The 25191-nt window shown below is 43.0% G+C and overlaps 1 protein-coding gene and 1 long non-coding RNA gene across 3 annotated transcripts; both read left to right on the forward strand.

Annotated features, from left to right (window-relative positions):
• Positions 1 to 2454: 2454 nt before the first annotated feature.
• LOC122641441 lies at positions 2455 to 15511 on the forward strand. The gene is made up of 3 exons (XR_006329905.1): positions 2455 to 2465; positions 5906 to 5910; positions 15429 to 15511. It is a non-coding gene; the product is annotated as an uncharacterized LOC122641441 (long non-coding RNA).
• LOC122641440 lies at positions 9666 to 11484 on the forward strand. Of its 2 annotated transcripts, none has more exons than XM_043834675.1 (2): positions 9666 to 9806; positions 10750 to 11484. In XM_043834675.1, the coding sequence occupies exon 2, from the start codon at positions 10840 to 10842 to the stop codon at positions 11341 to 11343; it is 504 nt and encodes a 167-aa protein (XP_043690610.1). In that variant the 5' UTR covers positions 9666 to 9806; positions 10750 to 10839; the 3' UTR covers positions 11344 to 11484. The 2 variants fall into 2 exon arrangements, with proteins under 2 accessions (XP_043690610.1, XP_043690611.1); XM_043834676.1 differs by lacking the exon at positions 9666 to 9806 and having other exon boundaries at positions 10589 to 11086; positions 11138 to 11484.
• Positions 15512 to 25191: the final 9680 nt, after the last annotated feature.

Below are 25191 nucleotides of genomic sequence, written 5' to 3' on the forward strand. Positions count from 1 at the left end.
TATCAATCTACATCACAAATTTAAATGGTTCCACCAGCTCCCGATCCAATTTCTCCTCCCTCCTTGGGATGAAACTAGTCAAGTAGTGTGGTGCAGTAAAAAAAGATCTGTCTATTTTTACTAGCTCCATCATCTACTACTTGGCCATGGAAAATTCTTCCAAATATCCTCCAAATGTCTGAGGCTACCAAGAATTTCAAGGATTTTAATTTTTTTTGTAAATGCGAATGCTAACATTGGTGACTTAACCAAAAAGCTGGCAACACATGCCATACTCAATCAGAATTTTTTTTATTTTTTTTGTACTTTTTGGGACCTTTGTATGTGTTAATTAACTCTATTATTTAATATATATATATATATATATATGTTCTTTTTTTATTTTCGCATAAAAAGAAAAAAAGTAGAAATCTCTATTCTTTCAGATTTTTTTTTCTTAGTATGAATAGGGGTTGGTTAACTGATTCATTTGTCATATTTACAAATAAAAATAATGCTATGTGTTAGCTTTACATGTGGTTAATGCAACAATATACATAAGATATATCAAAGAATATACATAAGACTTTATATAAAATATATTGAGATAAGGTGATCTAATTCAAAATTTATTATTATTGAAAACATAACCTTTATAAAAATATTTGAGAATGATTAATTAGGATTTAAAACATGGACATAAATATTTGTGAATAATTATTTAGGATTTTGAAATTAGGTCAATGATTACCTACAACTGTCCAATATGAGAGTGTCATCAACGGTGATAATCTAAAATAATTTTCTGAAGTTTCCATCTCTCTCTCTCTCTCTCAGAATTGACTTGAATAGTATTTAGAAGAGAGATTGAGATAATACAACTTAGTTAAGGAACTAAAATGTCACTAATCCAATGGAAATCCATCCAATGACCAAAAAGGTCAAACCAGCCCACCACATATAAAAGTAGCGCATGTTTGGTGAAGGAGCACTCTATCAATTGCAAATTTAGAAATTTTTTTTCCTTAGTATAAATAGGGTTGGTTAGCTGATTTATTTGTAATATTTAAAAATAGAGTTAATGCTACCTGTCAGCTTTACATGTGATTAATACAACCACATAAATAAGATATATCAAAGAATATACATAAGATTTTATATAAAATATATTGAGATAAGGCGATCTAATCCAATAATTATTCTTACTGGAAAAAATAACGTTTATAAAAATATTTGAGAATAATTAATTAGGATTTTTTAAAATAAAAATTGGAACAAAAATATTTGAGAATAATTATTTAGGATTTTGAAATTAGGTCAATGGTTACCTACAACTATCTAATATTATGAGAGTGTCATCACCCATGATAATCTAAAATAATTTACTAAGTTTCCATTTATCTCTCTCTCTCTCTCTCTTACTTAGTAAAATTCAAATTATATCAGCAAACATTTAAAATTTTATATTCCCACTTTCAATGTGTTGCAAATGGAAACTCTATCTAGTATTCTTAATTGCTATTAAACAAGGTTAAAAAACCTTCACAAAAAAAAAAAAAAAAAGATTAAAAAATCCCAAAAGCATACACGAGATTGGCCTCCACATAAGGGTGTCAATTTTGGATTGGAATCGGGAACTGAACCAGAACTGATCTGCAAGGAACTCTAACCAACCCACCCAATAGTTCTAGATCTACCACAAAGTTATTTGTCCATCTACCACAAAGTTATTTGTCCAGTTCCGAATCTACCAATTAAGTTATTGATCTCCTAACGGTTCCAGAACCGATAGACCAATTAGGAACCGTTGGAACTGGAACAAATTCACATTCTAACCGTATATATTATATGGGAAAAGGAACGCCACTCAGTTGTGCATTGTGGAATGCCCTTGCACCCAGACATAGGGGTGTGTGAAATGATCAATGCACCCCCCTAAAAATGTGGAAATCACCCTGGGTGCACCAGTTATTTTGCGCGTCCATGTGTCTGACGCAGGGGCACTCCACAATGTGTGACCGGGTGGCATTCCTTCTCCCATATTATATAATTCTTAAGACTTAAGGTCATGAGAGCTAAGGTCAAACCCTTTATTTTTTTAGTCTTTCAAATTGACTGGTTCCACTTGTCTCATATGCTATTTTACCAAAGATTTGGTTGTTAATTTAAAAGTCCAGTTCGGAATGCTAACTTAAGAATATACCTTAAAATAATCCTATCTTATGATCAAGGATGGTGGTGTTCCTACTTATTAATTGAATACAAAACAAGAGGTAATATGGACTAGCTCAATGAATGTTAATAATCCAAATCAGTTACACCCTCCACCTCCCAACGGTAATTTAGGAACCCAACTCCTAAATTATCTCCAATAATTTCCACATACCCCTAGAATTGCCCAAGCATTAACATCCCTCCTCCCACATTTATCAAACTGTTCCATTTCCAGCCTGGCAGATTCACATGCCTTGAGCCCAACTCATCAAGTCATCCCATATTCCACACCCATTAAGCCGACCCAAAGCCAATCCATGCAATCCCCTAAGCGGCCAAGAGTTACCTCAAACGACTCTGATCATGTGGAAGATACCGAAATGAAATGACTCATTTTTTATGGCATACCCCCGTGGAGGCTGGAGATAACCAGCCCCACGAGAAGAAATGAAGCTACTTGGATGGAACTGTCAAGGGTTGGGGAGGCCTTCGATAGTCCGTTCCATTCATCATCTCCTCAAGACGGAACAGCCGGATATAGTGTACCTGATGGAGACCAAATGCAAAAAAAGTAGCAATTGAAAAACTTTGTCGCACATGGAATTTTCATGGCTTTACTATAGTTGACCCAGAAGGAGCTGCAGGAGATCTTGCATTGCTTTGAAAAGTTACTATAAACCTATCTCTATTATCTGCTAAGTCAAGGTTTTTTTATGCTGAGGCAACTATGGTTGACACTTTGCCTTTCTATCTCACTTGTGTTTATGGTGATCCTCAGAAGCATAAAAGAAAACATGTGCGGAATCAAATTGCAAATACTGGGAGATCTCGCTAGGGGAGATAGATATGTTTTGGAGATTTCAACTCATATCTATTTTGGTATGAAAAGGCTGGTGGGTCTCATCATAGCTCTCGAGACACAGACACATTCAGGGAATTCCTAGATGACTGCAATTTTATTGATCTAGGATTCCATGGTCCGTCTTTCACATGGAATAATAAGCGAGATGACACCTCTAATATTAGAGTTCGTTTAGATTGTGCCTTGTGTAACTCTGAATGGTAGCGATGTTTTGATAATACTATAGTTCTTGTGAGGCCAGCCATTAGCTCTGATCATTCCCCTCTCATTATTGTCACAGAAGATGGTACCTCTCCGGGTAGAAGACCATTCAGGTTTGAATCAATGTGATTGCAACACGAGGACTGTAAAAATGCAGCAACCCAAGGATGGTTTATCTCTCCCTCAGGCTCAACTGTGCATCAAGTCATGAGGAAAGTCAAACATTGTCACCGGATCTTCAAGAAATGGATCAAGGAGGTGTTTGGAAATATTTTGGGAAATATCAAAAGCCTAAAAGCTAAACTAGAGTATATTCAAGGGCTAGCCACGACTTTGTCCCATAAAAGAGAATCTGAAATACACAAGCTCTTGGAGGTGGAACTTCAAAAGGAGGAGGAAATGTGGCGCTAGAAGTCTAGAATTTCCTGGTTGCAGGGAGGTGACAAGAATACATCTTTCTTTCATCTATCAATTGTGAGACATCATCTCTGAAACAAAATTATGAAGCTCAAATTACCTTCAGGTGACTGGACCTCAACACAGCCTATTACAAACACTCTTTGTAATCACTTTCTTACTCTATACTCTACAGAACCTGTAGATATTGTAGCCCTGACTCAAGTTCTAGATGCAGTTCACCCTATGGTTACTCATGATCTCAATAATTATTTGTGTATGGTTCTGTAAGTACCGTGGTCCTCGGGACGAGGGTTCCTTAGCCTTATGGTGACAAGGATTGGCTCCGATGAATAACGGCGTATCGTTCCGACATATCATCATAGGGAGTGGGATCATACTTCATAAAGAAATGGAGTCGCCACCTAGGATTAGGGCCTAGGACCTAATGGGTGTTGCCCCATCCGGGGTTAGCGGAAAGGGCTACGTGATTCCATATGGTCTGGTCAGAAATTCAGAGTAGGTAGTTAGGTTACGAGAGTGGGAAGGTGTTAGGCACGCACCTCGCCTGGATAAATCGGTCTTTCTGCTAGATGCTTGTTTTCGAATATTCTCCCTTAATAATATATCATATACTAACATGCAAGGCTGGGTTATGATGCACTAATCATGACAAAGAAGAAATCATTTACTATGTACACTAAAGCGAATTACTTTAATTGTCTATATTACGTCAAAAATAATAAGAAGGAAAGAGACAGATACCTGTCAAGAAATACAAGAAATAAATGGAAATGCACCAAATACTAAATATGCGATGTCCCACGGCTCAGGTGGAGACTGACGATCGGCTTGCCTCTCTCTTGTCGGATAGAGTAAGGACTATATGAGGTGGGTTTTGTCACTCACTTCGGGTAGAGCAACGGCTATATAAGGGATTCTCGTTATTTGCATGCAGACAGAATAATGGCTGTGAAGGAGATTTTTCGTTATCCATACACTGACGGGATAACGAAGTTACGGGATAAGAACCGCTCTTTACTCGAGTGGGTAATCGAAGGATCTACCCATGCCTTTGGAGTCTCGCTCCAACAGATGCTCAAGAGGGAGAGAAAAGGGATAAAAAATGAACTGGGAGGGTCTCTCTGCCCGAAAAACTCTGAAAAACAAGGGAGGGGGGACCCTCACCCCTGGCCAAATAACACCTCTACGGTGCCTTAGAGGTGTCCATGGCGCCGTGGGGGACTTTTCCACGGCGCCATGGATGATGTCAGTAGGCTGATGTCACACCCCTTTGCGGGGTTGTGAAAAAAATACACTGGTGTCGTGTGGGCACCCATGGTGCCGTGGGAGTGTCCATGGCACCGTGGGGGCGCAGTGCCAATTTTTCTTGATTTTGGGCCTTAAATGGGCTGCTCTAGTATTGGGGTTCTGTCCACCGCGCCGTGGTTGAGGAAGGTGAGCAGTACCTCCTTCAACATTTAGTAAAAGGGTCTAATAAGTCATTTTAGGGATGTCAGGGTGATTTGGCTTAGATGTTGGGACAAGAGTCCTTCTTGAGAGAGATACCGATGTCTGTCCGTATCCTGTTGTCATCATCGCCAGAGGAGTGTCAAAATTCAGTGTCTACAGGTTCCAACAATGGAGGAGATCCGTCCAGCCCTTTTTGCAATGGCACCCCTCAAATCCCCAGGACCGGATGGATTTCCCCTACTTTTTTTCCAACAGTACTGGGATTTGGTGAAGGGTGACCTTCATTCTTATGTTGCTGATTTTTTCCATACAGGACACATTCCATCAGAGTTGAACAAAACTCTTATTTGCCTAATCCCAAAAGTGAACAACTTGGAGATTGCTGACCAACTCTACCTAATTAGCCTGTGCAATATGATTTTCAAGCTCATAACAAAGATTATAGCTGATCGCCTGCATGGAGTGCTGAATCAAATTATTTCTCCAAACCAATCGGCATCATCCCTACTCGCTTGATCTCAAATAATGTTATGGTGGCTCATGAAATGTTCTATTACATCAAGAAGCATAAGAAGGGGAACGATAAATTCCTTGCATTGAAGTTGGATATGCGCAAAGCATACGACTGTTTGGAATGGAGCTTCATTGAAGCAATGCTGCTGAGGTTGGGATTCAAGCATGCTTGGGTGGACTGAGTAATGACTTGCATTCGGACGGTGTTTTATAATCTTCTATTAATGGCTGCATCAAAGGCAGAATCACTCCATCTCGTGGAATTAGACAAGGTGACCCAATATCTCCAGCAATCTTTATTCTTTGCTCTCAAGCTCTATCTTCGATCATCAAGCAAGCAAAAGACTTGGGTGCTTTCCATGGAATCAAGATCCGGCACAAGGAACCTCCCATTACACACCTCCTTTTCGCCGATGATTGCTTGTTATTCTCTAAGGTAAAGCTTCAAGAAATTTCATTTTTTAAGGATTGTCTTGAGTTATACTACAAGACCACAGGTCAATCCATTAATTTGCAGAAATCAAGCTTGACATTCAACCCAAATACACAAGAGAGGTTCAAGAGATGGTTTTCTCGTGCACTAAAAATCCCGTATGGTGATGGACCCACAAAATATTTGGGTTTACCAACGGAATTTGGTATCTCAAAAAAATATCTCTTTCAAGATGTGAGAGAGAAAGCTCTAAACAAGCTGCAAGGATGGAAGAATAATATTCTTTCGCATGCCGGTAAAGAATTTCTTCTCAAGGTAGGGATCTCTCCAATGTCAAACTATGTCAGATCACATTTCAAGCTCCATGCTTCTCACCATGATTCAATTAGAAAAACAGCCTTTAATTTCTATTGGGGAGATTCGAAAAGGGATTCAAAAATCCATTGGATATCTTGGTCAAGGTTATGTCGTCCAAAAAATCGGGGTGGTCTTGGTTTTAAGGACCCAAGACTTCAGAATTAAGCTCTTTTGGCAAAAGCAGTGTGGCGCCTATGGTCCTCACCTGAATCCCATTGGGCCCAATTTATAAAATCCATTTATTTTTCTAACGCTAATTTTCTTAATGCAAGAATAGGAAATAAACCATTATGGGGCTAACGAAGTCTTGATAGAGGGGTTGATTTGGAGTATTGGGGATGGGACCATGGTGGACATTTGGAATGATAGATGGATTCCAACATTATCCCATCACAAGCTTTGTCACGCACGACCAACAAGGTGCACGAGCCCTTCCTGCGTGGAATCTTGGTAGCCTCCAACTCCTCATAGTATCCATTTACTCTGGTAATAACTGCAGACCCATCGGGTGGAGTCGTTAACGCAACGAGCCAATAGTGAATAGAGTGCATAAGCCACCATAAGCTATAAGGGCGAGCCAGCTTTGAACAGCCAGCCCGGGAGTCCCCTTCAATCCACATTTGAGTGGCTCAACTTTCAATAGCAAGACTGATTTAGTAGCTGCAAGATCGGGAATAAGCCATCCAACTTGTGTCCACACTTTCACGAGTCTCTGATTTAATAGATTCAATCTCTAGATCATGGAGAATGAATTTATTACAACAATATTTCCAACCTATTGACATTGCAGCGATCTAAAAAATTCAGCTTAGTCTTTTTCAAAGAGAAGACAGACAAATGGTGTTTATTCTGTTAAATCTGCTTATAATCGCTTGGTGAGTCTAAATGATGAAAAATCAACCTTAGGGCCATCTGCATAGGGCTGTAAACGGATCGGATTCGGCTCGGATAGTACTATATCCACATCCGTATCCGATTAGCTATCAGACGGATTCAGATAGTGCTAAACGGATACGGACACGGATACGGATCATATATTTTATCCATTTACATGTAAATACAGCTTTTCGGATAGCTATAGCCTATTCGTATCCACATCCGTTTAGCTTTCAGACAGATTCGGATAGTGCTAAATGGATACGGAAATGTATACGAAAATGGATTTCGGCTATTCATTTACACCCCTACTTGATCTACATCTCGTTTATACAACTAGGATCAAATTCTTGAAAGCGTATGGAAGAGGATTTGGTCTCTTCAGACTCTACAAAAAATAAAACCATTCATGTGGAGAGCATGTAATGAAGGTGTGGCATCAGGCGAAGGTCTCTCCAAACGCCGCATCCCAATTGACCCAGCTTGTCATAAATATGGTGTAGTTAATGAATCAGTTGATCACTTACTTTTTGAGTGTTCTTTTGTCAAAGCAGTTTGGTATGGGGAGCTCTTTATCTTACATTCCACCATCGGATAGGACTCCAAAATTATCAGAGTGGCTGACTAGTTGGGACCTCTTAGAACGCCAAGACAAGAAGCTTGCTCAAAAAACTCTCTCTCGTGCCTCTTTTTTATGTTGGTACTTGTGGTGTGCTAGGAATGATGGGCTTTTCAAGACTAAAGATTGGTCGCCTCCTGAAGTAATTTTAGTAGCTGAAAGAGCATTTCTTGAATACCAATCGGCCTTTACCCCTGAAAGAGCAGCTGAACGAGCGTTTCTTATCACAGAAAAAGGTGGGAGGTCCCTCCCATGGGTTCAATTAAGGCTAATTGCGACGCTGCTCCCTCCAAGGTAGTGCTACTGGTGGGCTAGGTATTGTCTTTAGAAATCATAACGACTATCCTATAAATGTGCTTTCCATTCCCCATGTTGTAGCCTCTGCAATTCAAGGAGAAGCCTTAGCCATCAAATCAACTCTTAAGCAGGCTCACGATTCAGGAATCATAAATCTCCTTGTCGAATAAGATAATAAGGAGATCATCAACTATATTGAAGATCGTACTCGTATCCTCCCTCTTGAAGTAGCAGCGGTCATTGATGACATTCGAAAACAGGGTTCTTCTTTTGTTTCAATATCTTTTCCTTTTGTTCCACAGGCTATGAACTCTGTTGTTGATGCCCTGGCAAGAAAGACCCTATGTCTATCATGTGTATGACAGATTGGCCAATTTCCACTCCATGGCTTGACGACCTTTGTTCGTCTGATGTCATTGGTTGTACACATATCTTCCATCAGTAAAGTTTTTTCTTACAAAAAAAAAAATAAAAGTTGCTGTCTTATTGTGATGTTTTAAATATATGTAGAGCAAGTGTTAGAGATTTTTTTTTTTAAATTTTGGATTGCTTGGAACCATTTAGGAACCGGAACCGACCCACCCATTAGTTAATGGTCCAAGATCTCAGATATGGAATTGATTAGCTTATTGGTCCGGTTCTAATCTGGACCCCTTGGATCTGTTTTTTTTTTTTTTTTGGTAATTGACCCCTTAGATCTGTAACCGTTAAGAAATTGGATAGCCCAAAACCGGACCAATTGACACCCCTACGTCCACTATTCTAATTTGAATTTGATCAAAATCACTCGAAATTGGCCTGGAATCCCTCATAATGAAAATGAAACAAGACTTCATAAATCTATGATTTTTTAGATATTTTAATTTAAAAGACTTGTAAATGTTGTTACAAGAAATATGTTTTATTGATTTTCTACTTAAAGAAAGAAAGAAAAAACATAGACAAGATTGAAAAAGAATATGCTAGGCTGATTTCAAAATAAGTTGTAAGGATTTATGACTCGATTCCAATTTCAATTCCAATTCCGATTCCGATTTGATTTCTGAAACCATGTAAACCATGTAGGTGATAACATGCGATTAAATGGTGTCTTAGGAAAGTCGGATGAGATCAAATGGTGACCCTTCATTCTTCAGCAGTGCTTTAAAACCAGGAATCGGTGATGGAAAAGACCTTTGTCGATTCCCAATTCAGATTAGATCAGATCAGTTTGGAATTAGCCGGAATCAGTCCGAATCAGCCTCAAATCGTAGAAATCGAGGGAATCTAGGCTTTTACCGGTCAGAATACCAGAAATCAGAATCGGTCTTAGCCGACTCTGATATGTATCGGCCGATTCTTAATCCGATTCACCGATTTTTGAAACTTGTTCTTCAGCGCCGAACCTCTCACACACACAAAATTCAGTTTAAATGATAGAGAAGAGAGAAGAAGAGAGAGAGAGAGAAGAGAGAACGGAGGAGGGAGAGAGCGAGAGCGAGAGAGAGAGAGAAAGGAGCAGATAGGCGGGGGAAGATCCATTTGAAGGCGACATCACGTGTACTTGTGGAGAAGAATTTCTTTCGATGCTTGGATAAGTTGCAGAGGTGAAATTTTGAGTTTTCTCTATGGCCTCTTGCAGTATGTCTTAATGCTCACCTCCAGATCCATTATTCTCTAGGGTATTTATGATCTTCTGTAAACTGGTATGCTAATGCTGTTTAAGATCTACTAATGATGATTATTTTTCTTCTTTGGATTCTAGGGCCATAGAAATTTTTTCAGGACGAGAAAATTGAAGATATTTCTTAATTTTTAGGTTAGATCATCTTTCATCACTTTCAACCTTAAATTTAGAATTTTGCAATGATCATCTTTCATCACTTTCAACCTTAAATTTAGAATTTTGCAATACTTTCTCGATCCGATTCCCCGTCGTGTTATTAGAACCATGTCTTGTCCGTGTCATCCACCTTTAATGGGATTTACGAGGTTTGCAGGGTTCTTCACACTGGAAAGATCTGATTTTTCCTTTACAACTTTTGATTTAAATTCAATTTTATTACTTTTTTGAGGGGCTTGGTTGGAACTTTTTACGTCGATCGCAATTCTTTCACCTGAAAGGAAAGATGATTTATGTTGTTTTTCTCTTTCAATCTGGACTTCGGAATTTCAGTATTTCACGCTTGCTGAATCTCTGCGTAGTTTGTGATTACCCAAACCCTAATTGTTTATATCTCCAATTCTCACTTATTATTCTCTTACACAGAATCCCTAGACTTTTTGGGTTTCTCAAGAACATTCCAATCAAGTAATCTGAAAATTTCTTCTGTTTATTAGGTCTTTCAATCTTCATTTCAATGCTAAAATTCTTTTCTGTTGGTGCTTATGTCTATGTAACAGCGGTTATGAATTGTAGTTATTTCTGTTTATTCGTCATTTCCTTCTTAAGTTTCGTGAAATTTATTGACAGAGATATCTATTCCAGTTTGAACAAAATCCTTACCCTATAATTCTATACTAAATTCTACGTCTCACTTCCATGTACAGAGTAACTGATAAGGCTTCTCTGTGGTGGGACTTTGGAGGATAGAGTTGTTTCTTCCCTGAGTGAGGACGGATACCTTCAATTGAGCAAAGATGATGATGGTTTCAACACTTGATGCTATAAAGGGTGGAGCTGGAGGAGGCTCTGTTAGGATAGGGGCCACTGGGACTATCAGTTCCTTGATGGGCAGGGAATTGGCTTCTGTTAAAAGGTCACCACAATCACCAAAATCATCTCTAAGAAAATCCCCAACAATCCCAGTCTCTGTTCCTTGTGTTTCTAGGACTAAAAGGCAATCAAGAACTGTAGTGGATGAAGCAAGCACTAGAGGCAGCAGCAGTAACCATGGAGGCCCTGGAAGTACTCGAAAAGCAAGATCAAGTATCCGAAACAAGGCACACAGTGTCCCAATGCTTGGATCTGATGATATTGTTATTGATAATAGTCATAACAGAAAGAAAACTGATAAGAAAGGATCTTACATTGTGGAAGTTGTTGATCTAAAATGTGGAAGCCATGAGAGAGCATGGTCCAACTCAATCACCCACCAGTTCCGGAAGCTCTCTTTCTCGAAGCTTTCTCAGAGCTTTAGTTAGAGCTTGAAAATTTTCACATCAGTCTTCAGGTTTCTGTAAAGAGAAGCTAGGAACTCCATTGGGTTGATTACTATCAGCAACCTCCACTAGAGAACAGATGCTGGGTAGAACCCTGCTGCCAGTTGTGCCCTCTTTCTTCTTCTTCTTTGATGCCATGATCATAAACCCAAACTTGGGTTGGGAGCCATTAATGGTGGATGTGATGTCTGTAATCTGTGACTGAGGTTTCTTGGGGATTCCATGGCTGGCTAACTCAAGTTTGCTGAAGTAGTCAATCTCTTGTAGGACGAGGGATCCAACAGTGCCTCGTGTACCAACCTCGATTGGAGAGGGTACAGCCATAGTTGCAGGGGAATTGGCAGCTGTGAGAAGATTCCTTAATACATAAGTTTAGGTTGGAATGGTTTGGGAAGAAGGCATTATGGGGGAAGAGGAGAGGCGGGTTTGGGTCTGTCTTGGTGGAAGGATTGCTTTGGCCTTTAAGGTTGGGGGGCGGGGGTGTTGGGGCATGTATATAGATTGGCCCTCATACGGGTTTTTATCACAAAAGTTCTAAAGTGGACGAAGGAGCGTCTAGTTTGGTTGGTGAATGATTCTTGTCATCATGATGTTACTTGTGTATTGTTGTTGTAGTTGATACTTCCAGTTTTTGTACATGTCCTGCACAATGACACAGGATTGCGTGAAAGTACCGCCCCGCTCTCATAAAATGAAAAAAATCGTATCTATGTAGATGCCTAGTATGTGTTCTTGTTCGCCCTATGCTAGTGCAGGCGCTACATCAGCAGACGACGATCTCTTGCCATTTTTTTTACTACTTGGGAGGAGCATCCTTTATAGGTCTGGGTGTTGTTCAGTTGTCTCGCTTGCATGGTTTGAGGTACTGAGTATTGGTCGGATCGATATTTGTATCAGATCTTGATCGGTTTTGTTTTTTTAAAAGTTATATAAGATGGTTTAACCTTCAAATATACCAATATCTGAGTGTATTTTGACAAACATACCCATTATTCGTACCATTTCCTTGCAATTCACTGATCTAGTATTGGTCCAGTATCGGTATTAGTGTTGGTAGATATCGATACGGATCCGGGACTGATACCTCAAACCATTCTAATCGTTAGGCTTGCTTACATTGTGATGTTTATCAGTCTTTGAATTTAGGATTTTTATCTACTCCATTATTGACACGCTCCATTTTGTTCCATTACACTCTGTTTTTGATGAAAGTGTAATCACACAAACTACACACCAATCCCAAAAAGTTAACCATTACACTTTTAGATCACTGACATGTGTATCTGACTGATCCAACGGTCAGAATACCAAATTAAAAATTTACTTTTCTTTTTTTATGTTTTTATTTTAATTTTCAGTTTTTTTTACTTTTGGTTTTTCTTTTTTTTATTTTTACCATTCCCTCTCATTCTCTCTCCTTTCCTGATCTAAAACCGTTCGTTTCTCTAGAAGAAAGTCTCCGCCGGAGATGGAGCACCTGTGATGTGATCACTGCGGTTTGCACGGCGAGGTGTCTGGTCCAAGCTCTTCCGTATCCAACCTCTTTCGTCTCTCTGTACTCTTCCCAATCTCAAAAGGAGAACGGCAGATCTGGTTCGCGATTGAGCTCCTGTTCCAACAGTGGATTTTTATATGGTTTGCACAGGGAGGTGTCTAGTCTAAGCTCTTTTGTCACAAAAAATCTCAGGAGATGCCCTTAAAGAACAATGATGGGTCACAAAAAATCTGAGGAGATGCCCTTAAAGATTTTTACAAGTCATTTGTGGCCGATTACCCAATCGTATCTATTGAAGATCCATTTGACCAAGATGACTGGGAACACTACTCTAAGCTAAACCAGTGAAGTTGGAGAGAAAGTACAGATTGTTGGAGATGATTGATGAAATTTTGGCTCTAGTTACATGAAACTATTATGATGCCTCTCGTTCTCAGGGCAATTGATATCGAAACCTCGTGGATTCATTTGCTGGGATGCCATGTATTATCATTTTTTTTATAGATGCTGGTGTTCTAAATACACTTTTAAGTTGCTCAGGAGTCTGATTTGTCTATGTACATCCTCTCTTTGATATACAACAAGAAGGAGAGTGACAGAAGTAAATCAAGGAGTATAGAAAAGAAAATTAAAATTAATGAAATATCTTTGAACCACCATTCCCCTCTAAGTTGGTTATACCATTTTTCTATTTAATATAATCAGTTTTCATGAAACTAAAAAGTTTAAACAGAAATGATGGGGTGACTGAGTCACACTACCTGTATAAGAGGTTGTGAAAGTCTGTACTGTTTTGTGTTTCTACTAGAATTTGTTTTTTCAAATTTTTATTTTCTTTCTGAAGGAAAATTTGCTTTGAGTATTTATTGTTGTTGTTAAAGCATTGTCTTGGTAATGACTAGTCCATAATCTCCTGAAAAATTAGTGACTACATTTAGGTCAAGTTAGTGATGTCCACTGGGAGGTAGCCTGTTCACCTATTTACTCATTGCTTGTCAGCAAGCAGATCTCTTGTGTTCTTTTTCTTAAGCCCCTCTCTCTTCAAATTATGGAATTCATTTTTCTCAGCTTTTCCCCCCTCAAGGTGGGGACTGATTATGTATTTATTTGTAAGGGGATGGACTGTCTTATGTCCCCAGAACAACACAAACTTGTCAAAAGATTTATAAGGCAGGCCTCTGACGGATCTTATGTTTTTCTCTTTTAATCCTTGATCGTTTGAAAGAGATTGGGGATGAAGTTATTAATATCATGTGGAGTTCTTTCTGTTATAGCAAACACCAACAAAATCACGAAAAGAAACAAGAATCAAGCAAAAGAACATAGAGATATAACGTGGTTCACACACCAATATGGTGTGCTACATCCACGGGCAAAGACGAAGATGATTCACTATGCAAATCGGAGAAAAATTACAATGGCAACTCTCAAGAACACCCAAATCACTGCTGCTGCTCTTTCTCAGAAACCCTAGAACGAAAACCCCAAAATCTTCCTCTCTCTTTACAATAAAGGGGGTAAGGAACATAAATACTCTTCCATCGGATCCAGGTCGATCCATTGGGTCGGGTTGAACCGTGCCGCGGGGGTTTCGCCCCCGCACCGCCAACGAGATCAATGATGGGGATAGGCCCAAGCCCTCTGCTACCATCACAGATCTCAGAAAAAATTCCATTCGGATTGCCACAAAAAATGTTGGAGCAGGTCATTCTTCAAAACAGGTCCAAGAATTCGAGACATACATAACACTTTCCTTTTTTTTTCACGCCACTGGAAGGTTTTAGACTAGTGTTTCCAGCAGCTGCACTTGTTACATGTTGAGCTCTCTGTTACAAAATTCTAGTCAACTAGTCCAGCTGTTCACAGCTTCACATGGATAGTGGTTGGTAAACAGGTAGTGTTTGCAACCTTAATGAGATCCAAATCTGTTCCAAACCAACATGATTACATCAATATATTTTGCTCCCTTATTTTTTTTAACTTGAAAACCCTTTATGATCTTCCACCATACTCATTAAGTAATACATCTAAAACACTACAGCAATACATCCAAAGAACAAACCGAGAAATGAGGAGACCCAAAGAATAAAAAATCAAGACATAAAATTCTGCTATTTTATTGAGTCTTTCTCCCATTATCCTCCAGAACTCCAATGAAAAGGGTATGTTTCAGCTGGCTACCCCGGGTAATTATCCCTACATAGGTTTGCTAGGACGATTTGAGCTTGACAAAGCTTTCTACCATTGACCACTAGAAGCTGGAAGTCCAGGAAGAAGAAGAAAAAGGAGGAGCAGTGTTAGCCATTTTCAAAGTGCCAACACTCCTTATGCAGATACCCCCACGAAGTCCTATAAGGATTTTCTAAGCTATTCTGATCACACGCAAGTGGTGCCTTTGTCAAAGCACAATGGGCAGGTACGGTCATCAATGGGTTTATAAAATGAGTTATTAGATGAGAATAGAAACATGGATTTGGCTTGGTTGGATGAAAAATTCAATATCTATAATGGGTTTTCAGAGAAAAGCAAGAATTATGGGTGTGGTTCTTTAGAGAAAGATAGGATATCAGAGAAAAACTTGAGGAAATTTGATGAAGTGGATGATGGAGGAGACAGTGACTCGAGCTCTGATCTATTTGAGCTTTAGAACTATGACTTGGGATTACTATGCAGGTAGTCTGGTTACCTGGCGATTCATTATGCTATCTCGTAACTATCTGAACTATTAAGAACCTTACCCATCAAGTGAGTAACTTGGCTGTTAAAGGAAGAAATCAGATCAATGGGGGGAGGGCCAAGCCCTCGATCGCACTTACAAAAAAAAAAAAGAAAAACAAAAAAGAAAAACAGATCTGCAGTTCTCCTCTTGAGATTGGGAAGAGCAGAGAGAGACGAAAGAGGTTGGAGACGGAAGAGCTTGGACCAGACACCTCGCCGTGCACACTAGATAAAAATCCATTGTTGGAGCAGGGGCTCAATTGCAAACCAGATCTGCCGTTCTCCTCTTGAGATTGGGAAGAGTACACAGAGACAAAAGGGGTTGGATACGGAAGAGCTTGGACCAGACACCTCGCCGTGCAAACCGCAGCGATCGCATCATAGGTGCTCCATCTCCGGCGGAGACTTTCTTCAGAGTGGCCGGAGACCAGAGAGAAACGAAAGGTTTTAGATCAGGAAAGGAGAGAGAGAATGAGACGGAATGGTAAAAATAAAAAAAAGAAAAACCAAAAGTAAAAAAAACTGAAAGTTAAAATGCAAAAATAAAAAAAGAAAAGTAAACTTTTAATTTGGTTTTCTAACCGTTGGATTAGTTAGATACACATGTCAATCATCTAAAGTGTAATGGAGCAAAATGGAGCATGTCAGTAATGAAGCAGATAAAAATCCTTGAATTTATCGTATCAAATCCCTCGTTATGGGGCCAACATCCCCATTGCTGTCTGATTTGAATCGGATGGTGAGAAGGCACTCCTGCTCTATGTGCGCTAGTTGAATCTTCTTCTATGATACGTGGTCATATATATAGTCACGAGATGGAGATAATGGGGAGGGGGGGTTCGAAATGATTAAACACCCCTTATTTGATGAGGTGTTCAATCCCCATATTCGATCGGGAGAATTATCTCCTCTAGTTCCCTGCCCGACCTAGTTCCCAATCCTTCTTATAAGGGGGGTGGACTCCACTAGGGCAAAGTATTTGGGCAGGGATAGTAGGGTGGTCATTGCACCCCACCTTGTTAGGGGGATTGGGAATTGGAGAGGATAAAGATCCAATTCGATCGTGCATGAACCTGCTTCTTAATTTTATAAATTTATTTAGAAAAAATGTTTCTCACATTTCCAATGTACCATCCTCAGTCTCGAGCATAGTTGGAAAACTAGGTTTTCTGACTTGACTCTTCTTTCAGAAAAAGCTGGTGACTTAGCCTTGTCAAACCCAGTCGAGGTTAGTCACGTTATTTAATTTTTTTTAATGCAATAAATATGTATAAATTAATAAAAAAAATCAGGAAAACATAGAAAAATATTGGAAAACCAAGAAAAAAAAAAAAGGAATCACAAATCAATGCATTTTGTGATTATACCATTGAACAAGAGAAGGGAGTCCAGGAGTTGAGGGTTTCTTACTGTTTTAGAATACGGATTTACTATTTTATTCAACTCAATTTTTAAGTGAACCGGCTTTAAGGTTTTTTAAAAAATAACTAAACTCGTCGAGTTTGTCATTACTCGGGTAAAAATATCGAGTCTTATTTGACTGTAGACCTCTGATGGAGGTAATTTCAACATCTTTGGACTTACTAACAAATTGTATATATTTCATTTAATGTTGTAATTGCAAGCTTTTGTTACTTCGTACGATTTTATCAGAACATATCTGGTTTAGGAAGATCAGTTCAGCCTGGCGGACTAGGTGTCGAACCACCCCCACCCCCCCCCCCCCCCACCCATGTCTGTAGTGACGCTTACCCAACCTCTGAGTTGACCAAAGCCATGCATTGGAGTTCATTCTCTCCCCCGAAAGAGAGGCATTTATGGGTCCTCAACCAATTCTGTTGAAATTGGTTGGGTATTGTGACAGTGATTGGAGAGATTCTGTTGATGATATGAGAAGCATCTCTGGCTATGGGTTGTTGTGGCATGTTTTGTTGGCCATCTTAAGAAGCAACAATCAATTATTTAATCCTCAGTTGAATCTGAATAGATTCAGCTTTGTTAGCATCTTCACAAGCAATTTGGTTGAGGATAAGCAAGAAGAAGGATCTGAGATCCAATTTAACAAAAATCAGCCATTGCTATGGCAAAGAACCCAGTCTATCACAACTGGATACATCACATAGCCATCAAGCATCATTTCATTAGGAAAACCGTCGAAGAAAAAGAAATTCATGTAAAGTTTTGCAAGATACAGCAGCAACGCACTGATATTTTTAACAAAAATACTTTGAAAAGAAAATTTTCAGCATTTTAAATAGTTCATGGGTGTTCAAGAACAGTACATTAATGGAAAGAAATGTTCAAGTTTATCATTTTTTTCTTGGGTGCCTGTTGCGTCAAGAAATCGTCGAGCGGTCCTGCGTGTGCCGTCACCTGCAAGTGGACCAAGGGGTCAACAGAGAGAACCGGTGTGGCTCTGGCCTGGGGCTCTCCGATGCCAAAGTTAGATCTCCTGAGCAAACAGATGAATAGTGATTATTCAATATGAGTTTAGATGTCCCCCTGAGGGTGGTGTACCTTTCCTTTTATAGTAGTGTATGACGGTGTGGAGAGTCCCAGTTTGATGGCGAGTGTGCCGTTGAGTGGATAGAGGCCCTGGGTAGTAGGGCTCTATCCTGATTGGTCATCTCCCCGCGGGAGGGAGTGTCATGGTGGTATCAAGATCCTTGGCGAATAGATACTCGCGTGTGGTGATAACGTCATTGGTGCTTGAATCCGTCTGGGTGACGTGACTTCTAAGCGGTGGCCTAGAGTCCTGGTGGTGACATGAGTCTGTAGCGACACGATTGGGTCATAGATGAGCGGCCCCGGTGTCAGTGTACATCACGTCTGCGTCCACGATGCCGTGCCTGGGTGAGAGGCCGCGCCTGGGTGCTGGCCGCGCCTGGGTGGGACCCCCGGTTGATTCTCCTTGGTTCTGGAGCGGGTCGCCCTGTGACACGTGGTGACCACTGATTGGTCCGATAAATCTTGGATGTATCATTTGCCCCCCACTCTCTTGAGATAGGATGTCCAAGAGAGTAGATGCCTTTACATAGTGAGGGGTCCACCGCGAATAAACTTTCTTTGCGGGACTTGCCTGTAAATCTATTAGTGAGGTGGAGAGGTTGGGGGTTCAAACCTTTCCTCCTACACTTTTTCTTCCTTTGTTTTTTGTAGATATATGTTCTTCTCCTTCACTTTCTCTTCTTTCACTTCTCATTTCTCTTTCTTACTTTTTGTCTCCCATTTTGCTCTTCTTTAATTTCTCCTTTGCATTCCACTTTCTGGTGCCCACCATGTGCTTGTCTTTGGGTCACCTAGACTAGTATCCATTTTGCTTGATTTTGGGTCCTTGTGTTTGCTTGGTGTTCACTTAGTGCCTTGTTTACTTGGAGGGCTTGAGTGGTGCTTGGCTTGAGTGCCTTGCCTCTAGTGGTCTTTGTCACTTGATCGTGCCAGTGGTGTAGCCGTGTCGTCGTGTGTCTGACTCCCCGTGCGATCGCCTTCCCCCTGAGGTAAGTTCGACCCCTTCTCTTTCTTTTTCTTTTTTTTTTTATTTTTATGCAGGGTTGCGCCTAGGTGAGGCCGCGCCTGCGGGTGTGGCCGCACCTAGGGTGGCCGCGCCTGCGGGCGCTAGGCTGTGCCTGTGGGACGTGAGGCCGCGCCTGGGTGGCCGCCGCCTGGGGGCGTGTGGCCGCTGGGTGGCCGCCGCTTGCGGGTGTGAGGCAGCGCCTATGATGGCCGCGGCGGGGGTGTGATGGACCCTCATGCTTCTCCACTTTTCTTCTTTTTGTCTGTGATGGATTTGCCGTTTATACTTTGCAGGTGGCCTTCATTTCATTTTTCTTGCCAGCTTCTCGTCGCGGAGATTGCTTTCTCGAGTAAGTAGTCCATTCCTATCTTGTCGTTCATGTCATTTCCGGGTGACCTTGGCCCTGCTTCAGTCGGGGTTGGATCTTCAGAGGAGCGTTCCCCAGGATCGCCTTCTTCTGTGGGTACTCCATCCTCTATACCCTCCCGCAATGCTATTGATGGAGGTGTGGGACCTTCTAGTGTCTCTGGTCCCAGTAGGGATCGTTGGCCCTCCCTCTGGGGTGGCGTCCTCAGTCGCCTGTCCTACTGATAGGTTAGGCCATGTTGCTAGCATCTTGTCACCTTCTGACTTGGTCTCCCTTCGTGAGGAGTTCCATATTTCCGCTGAGGTCGTGTTGCGTACTCCTGGACCTGGCGAGTATGCCTTCTCTCACCGTGCGGATGAGATCTGTCTCTACCGTTCCTTTTTTCTCTAGGGCCTTGGCCTGCCTATCCCTCGCTTTGTCGAGTTGGTGTTAGAGCATTGGCACCTCACCCCTAGGCAGGTGTTGCCCAATTCTTGGAGGGTGATCTTGGGTTTTTATGTCTTTTTAGCCCGCCTGGGGCGTGCCGCTACTGTTCCCTTGTTCTCCCACTTTTATCTATTGAAGAAAGGGAATCATAGATGTTATCACTTTGCTCGCCGCGTGCTCAAGGGGCCCTATGCCTCTGTGGAGCTTCTCACGAGGATCACTAGCACCGTGAAGTATTGGAGGGATCGCTTCTTTTTTGCCATGGTCCCTCGATGCCCACTACTGACTGTTAGGGAAGTCATTGACCCCAAGAGGGTCAACCAGGGGCTTGAGCTGAGTGATTTTGAGGGTGACTCCCTCAAGCTGTGCCTGGATCGCGATCCGTTCCACGTCCAGGAGTTGGACTTGGAGGCCTTCCTGTCCCTCTAGAAGCTGAGTCCTGGTAAGAGAACTGTCTTTTGTACTTGATTGGCATGTTTGTATTTGAATATATATGTCATCTGACTGGTTGGGATGTCGATGCAGTGGATATGCGTCTGGACTTCAGTTTGCTCGGTGGCAATCTACGGAGGAAGGTCGCTTCTCAGGGTGGTCCATCTGCTGGAGTGACAGGTGTTGGTGGTCCTTCTATGCTTGTAGCTGTTGGAGCGAAGCAGAAGGGTGGTCCAGGACATACCCATGTGACGAGCTCTGGTGTGCGTGTCCCCCTTCCTCGTACTTCTCCTGATGATGATGGTGTTCCGGGCTTTGTGCCTCTGCCTCCATCTGTCGCCTCTTCCAGGTCTTCTGCATTGCCCCTCTCCAAGGGGAAAGGGGTGAGTTCCTCTGGTGGTATTGCCACTGATCTTCCCGCGATGGATGAGTCCCTGGTGATCACCTTGGGCATGCCGGAGGGCTCGACCTTGGCTGGAGCCGGCGTATCGCGGGAGTGGGTGGACAGGGGTAGACTCCCTACTGCGAGGGTGGCCTTGCAGAGGCTTAGTGATGCGTGTCTGGCCCAGACTCTCTACCATGATATGGCTTCGGTGAGTTATCCCTTTTTTGTCTAGTCATGTTCGCTGCTCCACTTATACTTATAGTGTTTTATCGCTTGCCATGTTGATTGTAGGTCCATCACCGTGTTGCTGAGGCGGTGCTTCGATTGGAGAGTCATGCTTCTCGCGAGGTGCAGATACAGCGCACCCTGCGTGATGTGGAGAGGGAGCTCTAGGGACAAATTGATGCCCGTGAGAGGGCCAAGGCCGACGCGCAGAGGGCGTCGGAGGAGCTCGCGGTGGCGTCCGGGATGCTCCTAGAGGTGTCTGAGGAGCTTCGTGTGACCTCTGCTGGTGCGGCCGAGAGCTCGGCCAGGGTTCTTGCCTTGGAGGAGGAGCTTCATTCGTTGAGGGGGAGTCATGAGGCGGAGCTGGCATCTATAGGCGAGCGAACTGTGGCTGTGTTCTAGGTGTCCTCGGCATTCTTGGAGCTATATCAGGTACAGCTTCAGCCGACCTATGAGGGAGGGGTCCGGGACTTAGCCGCTTGTGTCCTGGAGGTGACCCTCGATTATGACTTCTCTGTCTTGGGGTTCTCTGAGTTTGCTGCAGTGCTTCCTGGTGTAGCGGTGGTGGAGAGCGTTCCAGTGTCAGAGGTGGAGGCTGCCCTGCCTGAGGGGGGTGCTGCTCCGCGCCTTCTCGAGGTGGACATGATGTCTCCTGCTGGGTCGGAGGTGACCCACCCCTCTGTGGTCCCTTGACCCTATGGCCGTACCGATCTCGTAGACATCTTGACCTTTTTCCTTTTTGAACTTGAGTTGTAACTATTATGACTTCTCTATGTGATCGCTGTTGCTTTTCTTTGATTGCATTGTCTCTTGGTGGTTGATTGCGCGTTGATGCCCTATGACCCTTGATAGTCATGGGATTTTGGTAGTGGCATTGCGCCTTGGTGGTCATCGGACCTTGGTGGCTTAACGCCTTAGGCGTAGAGCCTCAGTGGTGGCATGACGCCTTAGGCATAGAGCCTCAGTGGTGGCATAACGCCTTAGGCATAAAGCCTCGATGGTGGCATGACGCCTTAGGCATAGAGCCTCAGTGGTGGCATAATGCCTTAGGCATAAAGCCTTGATGGTGGCATGACGCCTTAGGCATGAAGCCTCAGTGGTGGCATGACGCCTTAGGCATGAAGCCTCAGTGGTGGCGTAACGCCTTAGGGATAAAGCCTCGATGGTGGCATGACGCCTTAGGCATTAAGCCTCGATGGTGGCATGACGCCTTAGGCATTAAACCTCGATGGTGGCATGACGCCTTAGGCATAAAGCCTCAGTGGTGGCATGACGCCTTAGGCATAAAGCCTCAGTGGTGGCATGTTGCCTTAGGCATAAAGCCTTAGTGGTGGCATGTTGCCTTAGGCATAAAGCCTCCGTGGTGGCGTAATGCCTTGGTGTAGTGGCAGTGATTCGATTGAGTGGTAGAAGAAGACAAGTATTACTGAAACACCTCTTTATTTTGAATGAAAATTTTCAAATTGCCCTTGAAACAGTGATGTCGTCTACTGCTACTGCTGCTGCTACTACTGCTGTTACCACTACCACTACTGCTACTACTTGACTGCTACTATTGATGGAGCTGTTTGCTTCTACTGGTAATACTTCTTCAGGTGTTCTGAGTTCTAGGTACGGTCTTCCTTCTTGCCCCCCGGAGTCTTCAAACGGTAGGTCCCTGGACGTATCTGCTTGGAGACTATGTAGGGTTCTTCCCAGTTGGTTGACAACTTCCCTGCCTTCTGTGGCTGTGATGCACTTGCCCTTCGTAAGACTAGATCTCCCTGGTGGAATAGCCTTTCCTTGACCCTGGCATTATAGTACCTGGCAGTACGTTGTTGGTAAGCGACGTTCCTTAGTAGTGCTCTCTCACGGACCTCATCTATAAAGTCTAGGTTCGCCCGTAGTCCGTCGATAGAGGTACGTTTGTTGAAGTGTAGAACCCTATGGGACATGGCGTAGACCTCTACTGGCGCCAATGCTTTAGTGCCATATGCTAGGCGGAATGGGCTCTCTCCTGTGGGTGTCCGTACTGTAGTTCGGTACGCCCACAGGACGCTTGGTAGCTCTTCGACCCATTTTCCTTTGGCTCCCTCTAGCCTTTTCTTGACTCCTTCCAGTAGTGTTCTGTTGGTGACCTCCACCTGACCATTGGCCTGTGGGTATGCTACCGATACAGGCCGATAGTCGATGTTGTAGCTGTGACAGAATGCTTAGAATTTGGGGTTGTTGAATTGTTTGCCGTTGTCTGAGACGAGGATCTGTGGTACCCCAAACCTGTAGATGATGTCGTCGCGGATGAACTTCTCCATCTCTGTCTCTGTTTTCTTGGCCAAGGGTTTAGCTTCGACCCACTTGGTGAAGTAGTCAATCGCGACGACCAGGTACTTTCTGTTTCTCGGTGCTGTGGTGAAGTTGCCTAAGATGTCAAGTCCCCACATGGCAAAAGGTATGGGGTTGAGGATTGATGTCAGCTTGGTGGCGGGTAGATGGGGTACTGGGGCAAACAACTGACATTGCTCGCACTTCTTGGCATATTGGATGGCCTCCTCTTGCATTCGTGGCCAGTATAGTCCCTGGCGGAGGATTTTGTAGGCTAGGGCTCGTCCCCCCATGTGGCTTCCACATATCCCCTTATGGACTTCTGCTAGGGCGTACTCTGCCCCCTTGGGTCCTAGGCACCAGAGTAGTGGTGCTGTTGCCCCCCGCTTGTACAGTACCCCATCTAGGACGGTGTACTTTGTAGCTCTCATCCTGATCTTCCTTGCCTCGGCCTTGTCTTCCGGTAAGACGTCGTTCGGAGGTAGTTGAGTAGAGGGTCCATTCAGCTAGGTCCCTCCTCGATTTCGTTAACCTGCTTTTCCTTATATGTTGGCTCATGCAGGATCTCAACATAGACTGCACTAGCCAAATTTTGGAGTTCCTCATTGGCTAGCCTGGATAGGGCGTCGGCGGTGGCGTTCTCGTCCCTAGGAACTCGAACCATCTCAAACTTCACGAAACCCTCGATCAATTCTTGAGCACGTGCTAGGTATGATGCCATCCTATCATCTTTCGCCTCGTACTCTCCATTCACTTGATTCACCACAAGCTGGGAGTCGCTCCGGGTGGATAGATGTGTGACTTGGATGGCTCTGGCTACCCAGAGTCCAGCTAGTAGTGCTTCGTATTCTGCTTCATTTTTGGATGCTTGGAAGGTGAATCAGAGAGCATATTGGATAAAGAATCCTTCGGGGCTGGTTAATATGAGGCCAGCACTGCTTCCCGCCGCGTTACTCGACCCATCCACGAACATGTCCCATGATTCGTGATCCTTCTCCTCGGGCTCCCCTATCTCTGGTTCGATCTCAGACAGGATACACTCTGCAATAAAATCTGTAAGAGCCTAGCCTTTGATGGCTATCCTTGGTTGGAATCTGATGTCATGCTCACTTAACTCCACCGCCCATGCTATTAATCATCTGAAGACGTCTGGCTTGTGGAGTATCTTCTTCAGAGGTAGGTCTATGAGGACCATGATGGTATGGGCTTGGAAGTATGGTCGTAGCTTCCTAACTGCGATCACAATGCATAGGCTACCTTCTCGATCCTAGTGTACCTGGTCTCGCATCGATCGAACATGGCCGACGTAGTAGATAGGCCTCTGGACTTTGTCTTCTTCCTTCAGAGATTCTGCGTTGACCCACAGGTGTGACGGCTAGGTAGAGCTGCAACTCTTCGTTAGGTTCAGTCGCCCAAGCAGTGGTGGGCTCTCTAGGTACTCCTTCAATTCTTCGAACGCCTTCTGGCACTCTCCTGTCCATGTGAAATCTTTAGGGCTTCGGAGGTTCTTCAATGTTTTGAAGAATGGTAAGCACTTATCACCTGATCGTGACACGAACCTGGAAAGGGCGGCGACCCTTCCATTCAACCTCTGCACTTCCCTGACCGTTTCGAGGAGGTGCCATCTCTTGGATGGCCTTGATCTTGGATGGGTTGGCTTCTATTCCGCGTACTGAGACCATGAACCCCAGGAATTTTCCTGACGTTACACCGAAGGCACACTTTGCAGGGTTTAGCTTCATCAGGTTCCTCCTCAGTACTGTGAATGCTTCCTCTAAGTCGGTCAGGTGTTGGTTGGAGTGGATGCTTTTCACAAGCATGTCATCCACATATACCTCCATGTTGCGCCCGATCTGCTCCTTGAACATCTTGTTGACCATCCTCTGATAGGTGGCCCCTGCATTCTTCAACCCGAACGGCATGACATTGTAGCAGTAGTTCTCTTTATCCGTCCGAAATGCGGTGTA

The sequence above is a fragment of the Telopea speciosissima genome, chromosome 10 (genome assembly GCF_018873765.1).
Source record: "Telopea speciosissima isolate NSW1024214 ecotype Mountain lineage chromosome 10, Tspe_v1, whole genome shotgun sequence".
In the NCBI taxonomy this organism is placed as follows: domain Eukaryota; kingdom Viridiplantae; phylum Streptophyta; class Magnoliopsida; order Proteales; family Proteaceae; genus Telopea; species Telopea speciosissima.

Coding starts and splice junctions, on each gene's coding strand:
- LOC122641440 (XM_043834675.1), top strand. CDS start 10,840: ATGATGATGGTTTCAACACTTGATGCTATAAAGGGTGGAGCTGGAGGA.